Genomic DNA, 12,422 nt, shown 5'->3' with positions numbered 1-12,422 from the left:
AGCAACCAATCGGTGCTGTGGGAGACTGCCAAGGCCTATGCACGGGATTTAATTATTTCTTACTCAGCGACCTGAAAGAGACAGAGGGGAGAATGTTTGCTCGAAGCTCGCCTGAAGGTGGCTGAGTTAGAATATTTTGATAGGCCATCCATATCTAAATTACATCGGGTTACAGCCCTTAGGGCTGTTTTGAATGCTGCACTCAGCCAAGAGGGAAATCTCCTTTGTGAAACAGAGATTAGTTGACTATGGTGATAAATGGGTAGAAATCTAGCATACTTGGCCAGAAAGAAGAATGCCCCCCTTTCTATTACATCCATCAGAGAGAATGCTGGTACTCTTAACTTGCAAAGTTAAAAAGATTAATGCAGCATCTAGAAAGTTTTATTTTAAGCTGTATCAGTCGATGAGCTATGAGGACAGAATGATGTGGATGGAATCCTTCTTTAAGGCCCTGGACCTTCCAGGTGTAACCCCAGAGCAGGCGTTCTTTCTGATTGCCCCCCCTGACAGTACAGGAAGTGGTGAGGCTGCTCCAGGGTGGTAAAGCGCCTGGACCAGATGGATTTCAAAGTGAGTTTTATAAGAAGTTTATAGACAAGCTGGCTGGGCCACTCTTGGATTTGTACAATTTCTCATTCAGTCAGGGCTGCTTCCCATCCTCTTTGAGAGAAGCAAATATTTTTCTTATTCTTAAGAAAGGAAAAGCCCCAGAAGATTGTAGTTCGTACAGACCCATATCATTACTGAATGTGGATTTTAAGATCCTGTTGAATATACTGGTGTTAAGGCTGGAAAGGGTATTGTAAAGGAGGACCAGATGGGTTTTATTAAGAGGCATAGGTCTACCAACAATATTAGAAGAGTATTAAATATAGTCCAAATATGTCAGCAAACAGCGATCCCAGGTTTGGTAGTCTCCCTGGATGCAGAGAAAGCATTTGATTGCCACTCTCTCACCACTATTATTACACTGGAGATCAAGTCACTGGTGGAAGCCATCTGGACAGATCCCAATATAACTGCCCCAGAGGTAGGGTCAGGCAGACATAAAATCACCCTCTATGCGGATGACGCCCTTCTCTTTTTAACTGATCCAATGACATCTGTACCCCACTTAATATAAGTGATGAATCTATTTGGATTGTTTTCAGGGTACAAAATTAATTTCATGAAATCGGAGGCCATGCCTGTGGTGGGGTCTTACTAGTATAACTAATTTTAGGGACGGAACCAGTTTCTCCTTCAACATAGTCTTTTTTTTGGTGTGAGTTCAATTCCTGAACTTGCTGAGGTAACCATGATGGTCTTCCTTTTCAACCTCTCCCTTGAGGCATAATGGCCCTCAGGTTAAACCAACACTAGTCACCTCTCTCTTGTTCTCTCTAATGAGACAGCAGCCCAATTGTCTGGTAGAACTATGATGACTTTATCTTTATTCTCAAAGCAATATATGAAAGGAAAAATGCTACTCAATGTTAATATTAATGCAAGGGCACAATATAATTAGCTCATCTCCACTTTTAATTCAATAATTCAGTTTCTCACACAATTCAATTTATTTTCCGAAATTACAACTTCTGTTTGTCACTTGTATCGTCAAATCTTAGTTTCTGATATTGAAGCATTCAGCTGGTAAAGGTTTCCTGTGGGGTGAAAGCGTTGTAAAGAGTTACAAGTCACAGACACATATCAATGAAAAGTTTCAAGTTGTTGCAATCTGCCAAAATATGTAGTTTGATTAACCCCTATTCACACAGCATACAAAATTATTTATAATACACAGAAGAGAGAAAATAGGAGAACATTACCAAATTACTGATTTGGAAGTGCATTGCTGTTTCTTCTTTGGCACTCAGTCACAAACTTGGAACACTGTCTCTAGCAGCACAGTGGGCATATCTACACCACAGTTCCAGTGGGTGCATCATTGTCACCATCTCAAGAATAGTTAGAATGGGCAATAAATGGTGGTTTTGCGAATGACAACCACGTCACATTAACAAATAACAAAAACAGGATACATATGTCTATATTATCTCTACACATCCACATAATATCCAGAATAGTAACAGGCCATTTGACATTTAAATAGTAAATGAATTTGACAGATACATATTGACCAGAATACTGGGAGAATGCTACTCTTTATGAATTGTGCCATTGAATTGTTTGTCTACAACTGACAGGGACAGTTTCCGTAAACATCCCACTTAATAGTACAGCACACAGTAGGGCAAGCAAGACAAAAGATGGAAAATTATAGGCCGATTAGCCTAACCTCGGTTGTAGATAGAATTCTAGAATCTATCGTTAAGGATGAGATTTCTAAATTCTTTGAAGTGCAGGGTCGCACTTGAACAAGTCAGCATTGATTTAGTAAGTGTAGGTCATGCCCAATAAACCTGTTAGAATTCTTTGAAGAGATAACAAGTAGGTTAGGCCAGTGAAACCCAGTGGATATTATCTACCTAGACTTCCAAAAGGCCTTTGATAAGGTGCCTCATGGGAAGCTGCTAAGTAAGGTGAGGATCCATGGTGTTCGAGGTGAGCTACTGGCATGGATTAAGGATTGGCTGTCTGACAGAAGGCAGAGAGTTGGGATAAAAGGTTGTTTTTTGGAATAGCAGCTGGTGACAAGTGGTGGCCCACAGGGTTCAATGTTGGGGCCGCAGCTGTTCACTCTATATATAAATGATCTGGATGAAGGGGCTGGGGCATTCTGGCAAAGTTACGAAGTTAGGCGGAAGGCAGGTAAGTTCTAAGGAGGTGGGGAAGCTGCAAAAAGATTTAGACAGTTTAGGAGAGTGGTCCAAGAAATGGCTGATGAAATTTAATGTGAGCAAATGCGAGGTCTTGCACTTTGGAAAAATGAATACGGGCATGGGCTATTTTCTAAATGGTGAGAAGATTCATAAAGCCAAAGTACAAATGGGTCTCGGAGTGCTAGTCAAGGATTCTCTAAAAGTTAACTTGCAGGTTGAGTCTGTGGTTAAGAAAGCAAATGTAATGTTGTCATTTACCTCAAAGGGTTGGAATGTAAAAACAGCTATGTGCTTTTGAGACTTTATATAGCTCTGGTTAGGCCCCATTTGGAATACTGTGTCCAGTTTTAGGCCCCACACCTCAGGAAGGACATACTGACACTAGAGCGTGTCCAGTGGAGATTCACACGGATGATCCCTGGAATGATAGGCCTAACATATGATGAACGGCTAAGGATCCTGGGATTATATTCATTAGAGTTTAGAAGGTTAAGGGGAGATTGAATGCATGGCTTAGAAACAGTGGACGCTGGGAATTTGTTTCTTTTAGGCGGGATACTAGGACTCGTGGGCACAGCCTCAGAAATAGAAGGGGTCAATTTAAAACGGAAATGAGAAGACATTTCTTCAGCCAGAGAGTGGTGGGTCTGTGGATTTCATTGCCACCGAGCACAGTAGAGGCTGGGACATTAAATGTCTTCAAGGCAGAGATTGATAAATGCTTACTCTTGCAAGTGCGGATAAGTGGTGTTGAAATGCCCATCAGCCAATGATTGAATGTCGGAGTGGACTTGATGGGCTGAATAGCCTTCCTTCCACGCCTATGTCTTATGGTCTTATGGACTGGACTGGATTGTTCCCTCAAATCTTTGGACATCAGCATTTACTACCATACAGGAAATCTTGGGATCAAACAACATAAGAGGTAGCTATTCAGGCCATCCTGCATAAATGCTAGTCTTCTGAAACAACAATCAATTACTCCTCTGCTCTTTCCACAACACCCCTTCCATGTCTTGACCAAATAGCCTTTCAAAAACAATGATTAAGTTTGCTTTCAGCATTTCTTCAGGCAGTGTACTCTAGACCACAAATCTGGCAGGTTTCACTGGGATTGCCATTGGTTGCTGGAAACTGGGCATCCTGGGGGCCTGCATTTGTCCCAACATTATTGCAAAAACATCTTTTATGGCCTCATCAATCACTCCAAAAAGCTTCACACCTTACTCACCCCTCATAAATGTTGCACTTCGCAACACACTCCCTTCCACGTTCATAATGGCGACAGGAGAAGCACTGAGAGGGTCCAGGGCCCCAGCAACCATCGTCCGAACACAGTGGATGGCAGATTTTATTTTCAGCGACTAAGTAAATAGAAACAAGAGCGAGCTTTCAGGTTTGAAAAACATGTTACAATTAGATGGCACACAAGAAATATATTTTAATTTTCTGAATGGAATGCAACATAATTGACCATAACCAAATTGATTATTTTAGGGCTTCACCACACAAGTACAGGCTGCCACTAACTATGAAATAGGAAATTTGTAATAGGTGATAATCTTCAAGAGATGGTGGAGATGCCATTGGCTGACACTTATATATCTTAGTAACTTATGTTACTTGCAATGTATCAGCCCAAGCCTGAATATTGTTCAAGACTTGGTGCACATAGAGACAGAGTGCTTCAGTAACTGTGGAATTATGCCTGAAATGTTGAACCTCTTGCTCCCCAATGCTGCCTGACCTGCAGTGCTTTTCCAACACCACACCTTTTGACTCTGACTCTCCAGCATCTGCAGTCCTCACTTTGTCCAAGTCATGAATGGTGTTGAATATCAGACAGGATTAACTCCAACCAGTACACAACTTTTCTCCTGGCCCTCATTGGCTCCTGTTTAGTTCAGACCTCTTCACATCACATTTAAAAATGTTTTGATGGAATTAAGTAACTGAGAACAATTTAATGTTATTGAACTAATAGCATCAAGCTCCAAGTTAGAAAATAATTTATATAACAATGCTTTTGACACATTCAAAACAAAGATAACAAATGAATAGTTTCCAGAACTTCAGGGCCAAACAAGATTTGAACATGATCAAAATTTCAAACACAAGAGACTTTTGATTAAAGTTATTCACTTACTGCATTGTGTCTTAGGTTTATTTGGTGTTATTTTCAAGGACTGTCTGTTAGATTTGAAAAGTTTCTCCCATTGTATGGTTTCAACGTAGCAGAGTTTCGAGTTATTGAAGATGCTTACTTGACCATCACTAATCTCCTTGAGTGAACGCAATCCCAGAGAAGTAATGTTCAGGTTCACCAAAGCAAGTGATATGCTGCTACTAAACACATACAGAAACAGAAAGGTGTAAGGTAGAGAAAACTACAACTGTCAATCACACAGCTGCTTAGGTCCAAGGTCAAAAACAACTTATGTGCTTTCATACAAATAAAATGGATAAACCTACAGTTTAAAAAAAGTTTCCCAAGTGCTGCATTCACTGTCTGATTCAGTGTTCTTAAATGTATTGTAGTTGCTTTACAGTTTTGCAAATCTAAACTAACCAATAGCAAAATCAGATTAATGTACATTTCTATAGATTATCTACCTGTAGAAATCCATATTCCAATACAAAGTATTCTTATTAACAGCTTGATAAATTTATACCCACTATAAGACAGTATCTGATATTAGGACATGCTATTTTTCTTGAAGATTTGCTGCATATTTCCTTCATTACAGCGGTAACTAAACTTCAAAACTCACTGTAGTCAGTACTGCAGTCATGTTTCTGTCTTTTTTTGCCCAACATATTGTCACTAGTTTATTAGTCAATAAGAATCAACTTAACAACAACCTTGGTACAAATTTTAAATGAAGGTTGACAGTTTTTTGAAGGGGAAGGTAGGGATTCTTCCTTAGATCTATGTCTTAATCAATCCCCAATCTCAAAAGGCTGCTTTTCTCCAAGATTTATCCAACCTGGTACCTAGTTTCAGGGAGACAGTCACAAGATGACTGGTTGTCTTGTTAACCAATTTTCCCATCTTCTCCCAGAGATGAAACCCAATGCTTGCTTTGTATCTCTCATAGGAACAACAATAGATTATTTGGCCACTTGTGCTTGTGTTGGCATTTATTCAGCCGTGATCATCCCTGATCTATACCTCAACTTAATTAACTTGACTTTGCTCTGTATGCCTCAAACACCCTGACCTAACAGAACATCATCAAATTCAATGGCGAATATTTCAATGATAAGGAAAATAATAATTGATCCAGCTTTATACTTTAAGGGCCGAGTTCCACGTTTTCACTACCTTTGACATTCTTAAATCATACAGTTTTAACTCCAATCCCCACACCAGATAAAGTCTGACCCAGGTTCTCAACAAATGAAGCATCTTCTGTAAATTGGAATTACAACTCCTTTGAGATAAAAGTTTACATTTTAATTTCTTTCCTGATTATTTTTGTATTTGGCCAAAATTAGGTTCAAAGATTTGCTAAAGTTAAGAAGTTTATATCCCACTGCGTCACAACAGTGTAAATCAATAGACTGGGATGCCAGCAAGCAGTTGTACTCTAATCATCATAATATTAAGCTATACATTAACTATGAACCTTGACATTTCTGTATAATGAATTTAATGTGTAAATGCTAATATGCCACGTATCTTCATTTCCAGGTCTTAAAAATGTGACAGAAGTTTCCTTAATGAAATGGTGCATTTTGGATTATATTTACAATGTCAGAGTCATAGAGATGTACAGCATGGAAACAGACCCTTCGGTCCAACCCGTCCAAGACGGCCAGATATCCCAACACAATGGGTGGCACGGTGGCACAGTGGTTAGCACTGCTGCCTCACAGCGCCAGAGACCTGGGTTCAATTTTCGCCTCAGGCAACTGACTGTGTGGAGTTTGCACATTCTCCCCGTGTCTGCGTGGGTTTCCTCCGGGTGCTCCGGTTTCCTCCCACGGTCACAAAGATGTGCAGGTCAGGTGAATTGGCCATGCTAAATTGCCCATAATGTTAGGTAAGGGGTAAATGTAGGGGTATGGGTGGGTTGCGCTTCGGCAGGGCGGTGTGGACTTGTTGGGCCGAAGGGCCTGTTTCCACACTGTAAGTAATCTAATCTAAAGTAATCTAATCTAATCTAATCTAGTCCCACCTGCCAGCACCCGGCCCATATCCCTCCAAATCCTTCATATTCATATACCCATCCAAATGTCTTTTAAATGTTGCAATTGTACCAGCCTCCACCACTTCCTCTGGCAGCTCATTCCATACACATACCACCCTCTATATGAAAAGTTGCCCCTTAGGTCTCATTTATATCTTCCCCCTCGCACCCTAAACCTATGCCCTCTAGTCCTGGACTCCCCAACTCCAGGGAAAAGACTTTGCCTATTTATCCTATCCATTCCCCTCATGATTTTGTAAACCTCTAAGGTCACCCCTCAGCCTCTGACGCTCCAGGGAAAACAGCCCCAGCCTGTTCAGCCTCTCCCTATAGCTCAAATCCTCCACGTCTGGCAACATCCTTGTAAATCTTTTCTGAACCCTTTCAAGTTTCACAACATCTTTCCGATAGGAAGGAGACCAGAATTGCATGCAATATTCCAACAGTGGCCTAACCAATGTCCTGTACAGCTGCAACATGACCTCTCAACTCCTGTACTCAATACTCTGACCAATAAAGGAAAGCATACCAAACACCTTCTTCACTATCCTATCTACCTGTGACTCCACTTTCAAGGAGCTATGAACCTACACTCCAAGGTCTCTTTGTTCAGCAACACTCCCTAGGACCTTACCATTAAGTGTATAAGTCCTGCTAAGATTCGCTTTCCCAAAACGCAACACCTCACATTTATCTGGATTAAACTCCATCTGCCACTTCTCAGCCCATTGGCCCATCTGGTAAAGATCTTGTTGTAGTCTGAGGTAGCCTTCTTTGTTGGCCACTACACCTCCAATTTTGGAGTCATCTGCAAACTTATTAACTGTACCTCTTATGCTCACATCCAAATCATTTATGTAAATGACAAAAAGTAGTGGACTCAGCACTGATCCTTGTGGCACTCCACTGGTCACAGGCCTCCAGTCTGAAAAACAATCCCCTACCACCACCCTCTCTTCTACCTTTGAGCCAGTTCTTCCAAATGGCTAGTTCGCCCTGTATTCCGTGAGATATAGCCTTGCTCACCAATGGGGAACCTTGTCGAATGCCTTACTGAAGTCCATACAGATCACAACTACCGCTCTGCCCCCATCAATCCTCTTTGTTACTTCAAAAAACTCAATCAAGTTTGTGAGACATGATTTCCCATGCACAAAGCCATGTTGACTATCCCTAATCAGTCCTTGCCTTTCCAAATACACGTACATCCCATCCCTCAGGATTCCCACCAACTACTTGCTCACCACCAACATCAGGCTCACTGGTCTTTTGTTTGTAATTAACTTAAAACCTTCTTGTCACGAATAACAGTTTCTAATAAATGGTAGCTGGATGAACAACTTACCGATGTTGTGTTCGGCCTCGTATAATTTCAAGATTTTCAAAAACCTGAAGATTCTTATACTTGTCTGGCCAATTTTGAATAAACAAATACCCTTGTGGAAACAGAAATATTTTAAATAATGATTAATATAATGCATGTGAACTTCAAATAACTATTGTATCATGAAGACATTGCAGAATATTATGCATAGATCTTCAGGGCTTCACTACCAAATTGTGCTCTCCAGATAGATTCCCCCCTTTCCACATAATTTTTTAATAAATAACAAATGCAGCTATTTTAAAAATGAATCATCTACACAATTGTTTTCATATCTTTTAAAGAAATTTGATCTGGAACCAAACAACAGTGTTCTCAAAGCTGATTTTCACAACAAAGGAAATTAGTAAAGTTAGGCGGTTAGTGTAAATTGTTCACAGGAGTAATTTGGAAATGGAGAAAGAGAAACCAAATCTCTCCAAGTTTTCAAATGATATGGAACAAGTAGTGGGAGCATTAAACAAACGGTAAATGGTTTTATTAAATCATGGAGTTGTGGGCAACCCGGCTTGACTGATGAGCTGGACAGATGGATGGCAGATATTATTTGACATTATTAAATACAAAAAATCATGGGATTAGAAAAAGATCATAAGAAGGGATAACATAAACTCCATGATGAGGTCAGTACAGGGGAGGTATTAAGGGATATAGTCAACCTTAGCAAGCTGAGTCCCTGCAGCACAATGTGGGAGCAGTGGTTATTGTTGGAATTATAGCCATATTGCTGAAATCAAGAGGTAAGTTTGGAGTATAACTAGGTCTGAAGAGACTGGGGAGAGGATAGATGGGCTGGGGAAGGATAGATGTGGATGTGTAACCTGCGTGGGGGGTGGTGGATGGGGTGAGTAAGGGAGAGCCTCTAATAGACCCGGGAATCTCCAATCAAGGTTGTCCCTTCTTTTGTCCAGCACCAGACCACAGAGTAAAAGCACCAGGCTTCCCATATACTCCAAACCACGTCCACCACAGTTAGAATACTGACAGGGTAAGATATAAATGACTATCTATTGATTACTTAAGTACCTTACTAGACCTAAAGGCAGATGGGCTGCCCAAGAAACTGAGGACTGCAGATGCTGGAGATCAAAGTCAAAAAGTGTGGTGCTCTGAAAGCACAGCTGGTCAGGCAGCATCCAAGGAGCAGATAATCAACATTTTGAGCATAATGACATTCCTGATGAAGAGCTTATGCTCAAAACGTCGACTCTCTTGCTCAGTGGATGCTGTCTGTCTGGCTGTGCTTTTCCAGCACCACACCTTTTGACCCAGTAACATTCTAGACAGATCATGATTGGGTGAGCTAGTGACAGAAAGTACACTCACTGACCACAACTATGTACTTTTAAGAGACAAGCTCATGGTATCATCAGCGTATCATAGCACGTGACCAGAGGGTGTCAAGGACCTAATCCTCATCTTAATTGGGCCATTTGAAGCATGCCATGCAAGACAGTGTTTCACTGTTTATTATCAAAAGCTAGTATTAACTCCAATACTGAAGTACCTGTGACTGTAACGCATGCTTATGTCAGGAACTGTAAGAAATGTCCAGGTAAGCTTTCATTATGCACATCTAGTTCTTATGTTATGGGAGTTAACATTAAGGTTGATGTGTCTGATAAAAGTACCCTGCCAGAGGCTAAAACTCTCACATACTGGCAGATCATCCATCTTTCAACTTATCAGCAGGGCAATGTAACATCCAGCACTGTTGAGCAAATATCTCGGATCCCTGATCACTCCAGAAACATATTTTGGCAAATAAATTTCATTCTATTTTACTATGGAGAGACCTGGAAGCAGCTTTCAAATTAACAAACCTGTTATTTCTTTCACTGTTCTGAAGACTTCCAGCTTTTCTGGAGGCATGGGAGTCGTATTTGTGAAGGAATCACTAAAATAGAAAGACATGAATCCAGAGGACAACTGAGATTTCAAGTAAATACATACGTTTGGAGGACAATTTCAATTAGGTTACATTGGATCTATGCAAATTTCACATGAAATCAGCCAAACCAATAAAAATAAAACTGATATGTTTTAAGCTGAAATTACATTCAGTGTAAACAGAATATCTGCAATTTTTGCAGATACTTTTCTTTTAACATTCTCATGAGGGTATGACTGCTGTGGGGAAAGTTAGCACTTACTACTTATTCTTAGATATCCTTGACAAGCTGATGGTCAGCTGCCTTCTTGAAAACTAAGTGACTTGCTAAGTATTTCATCGGGGAATTAAGAATCAACCCATTGTTACACATTTGAAGTCACATTATGGAACGGATTGGTAAGAACAACAGATTTCCATCCCTGAAAGGACATTAGTGAACTATATGGGTTTTCGCAATAATCTGGTCGTTCTGCAGCGATGGATATGCATGGAGTTGGGAAGACTCTGTCATGTTTTTAAAATTACAGACCAGACCCAATTCTGGGATTCCTACCTCCATTCCCAACACTCCAATATTTTTTAATGTGGACAGCTGACTATTCAGTTATATGTTGTTTGTTATAAGGCCAACAGGATGGAGTTTGATCCATATCCTTATTCAGGAAAATTTAAGGCCTGGTGCCTGCCCCTGCCCACAGGATTATTATAGCGTAATCTGTAATTCATCAACCTTCGATTAATTGAGGATGCTACACAGAGCAGAAGAAGAACTAACTTAATCAGTCAATATAATGCATTAAAAGAGTTACATCAATGACCTGCCTAAATAATTAGAAACCAACAGCTGTTGTGGTCAGTCCAAACTAAAGGAATGCCTTATAACAATATCTACAATTAGATGCTTCCTCCTTCATGTTTTGCAGAACAGAGTCATAAGACATATTTTTCAGGCAAATCATCAAAAGAAGACATTGTAAAACAGGAAAGCTAAATAACTTTTGTTGTTGATTGTATATATTGGGATAGCATAGCTCAATCAAGTTAAAGTTCACAGGGTGTGACATTGACATTATTGGTGTATGAGAGTTTGTAAAGTACAAGTTAAAACAATTTTTTTTGGTAGATTTTTTTACTGTATTCTAAGACTAAATTATTAGTCAGGACAATGAACAAAGCAGAAAGCCCATGTTAAAAAAAACATTAAAAGTTAACCAAATTACAAAATATGTGAAGTGTGTTGGGAGTTGCACATATGGACCCTGTGGCATCCACATTGCAGCAAAGTCAAAGGGAAATGCCCAGGAAATTTAAGATTCTACCAGATAATTCCTCTACATCTGGAACCCTCCAAAAGTATCTGTTTAAATTTAAGAGTTCAGAGCATTCAGCTGCAGTTAAGTAAATAGTTACTCAGGAAAAATTAAACTATTTAATACCAAGTCTAACTCCAGAATAATTATTAAACTGACTCCCACCCACCTCCAACTTATCTCTCAAACCCTCAAACATTGACTCAACATCCTGCCTCCCCCTCAGAATTCAATACCCTTCTCTGCCCCAAAACCTGACATTCGCCTCTCCACTGCCAGACCCCAACACCACTCCCCAAGATTGATAACTGCCCTTTACCCCTGGCCCTGACACATTATTCCCTCACGCTGCTAGACATGATTGCTGCTCCTCATTGACAGACCCAACAGACGCCCCACATCTGTGACCCAGTACACTCTCCCTTCTATATAGGGCTCAACATCCTCTCCTCCCCCACTGTTGTCAGATTGACCCCCATTCACTCACCACTGGGTGCAATACCTTCCCACCCTCTGCTCTCTCCCTTGGCACTGACAATGTCTCCTGCCCCAAACCCACTTACTCTGACAATAGGACCAAATACATCCCTTCACTCACTTCCAGACTCAACATCACTATCCTCCCACCCTTGTACACCTACTCTGGGACCCTACACCTCTGCCTTCCCCACAGGAAGTGACAAACCTAATATCTCCTCCTTCCTCTACTCTAACCACTTCTCAAGGGCAATTAGGGATGGGCATTAAATACTGGCCCAGCCAGTGTTGCTCACGTCCCACAAGGGAATGAGAAAACAAATTCTATTAACCTGGCACCATACCAGGCATGTGGCTTGCTGCTATCAACTCACATGGCTCCCTATTTCCCAAACCTTT

The 12,422-nt window shown here is 40.6% G+C and overlaps 1 protein-coding gene across 2 annotated transcripts in view; it reads right to left on the bottom strand.

Annotated features, from left to right (window-relative positions):
- Positions 1–12,422, bottom strand: part of egfra (epidermal growth factor receptor a (erythroblastic leukemia viral (v-erb-b) oncogene homolog, avian)) — a 276,593-nt gene that overhangs the window by 57,166 nt on the left and 207,005 nt on the right. Inside the window, exons 10-14 of one of the 2 annotated variants that reach the window (XM_072575667.1) lie at positions 10,166–10,239; positions 8,304–8,394; positions 4,912–5,111; positions 3,997–4,129; positions 1,383–1,646 (exon numbers count right to left, since the gene is read on the bottom strand). In XM_072575667.1, coding sequence (XP_072431768.1) covers positions 1,607–1,646; positions 3,997–4,129; positions 4,912–5,111; positions 8,304–8,394; positions 10,166–10,239 — 538 coding nt within the window. In that variant the 3' untranslated portion in view covers positions 1,383–1,606. Of the gene's footprint in view, positions 1–1,382; positions 1,647–3,996; positions 4,130–4,911; positions 5,112–8,303; positions 8,395–10,165; positions 10,240–12,422 lie in introns of those variants that run through there. The other variant, XM_072575666.1, reaches the window with a different exon arrangement.

The sequence above is a fragment of the Chiloscyllium punctatum genome, chromosome 8 (genome assembly GCF_047496795.1).
Source record: "Chiloscyllium punctatum isolate Juve2018m chromosome 8, sChiPun1.3, whole genome shotgun sequence".
Classification (NCBI taxonomy): Eukaryota; Metazoa; Chordata; class Chondrichthyes; order Orectolobiformes; family Hemiscylliidae; genus Chiloscyllium; species Chiloscyllium punctatum.
The sequence above is the reverse complement of the archived record's forward strand: the minus strand, read 5'-3'. Positions and strand labels throughout refer to the sequence as shown.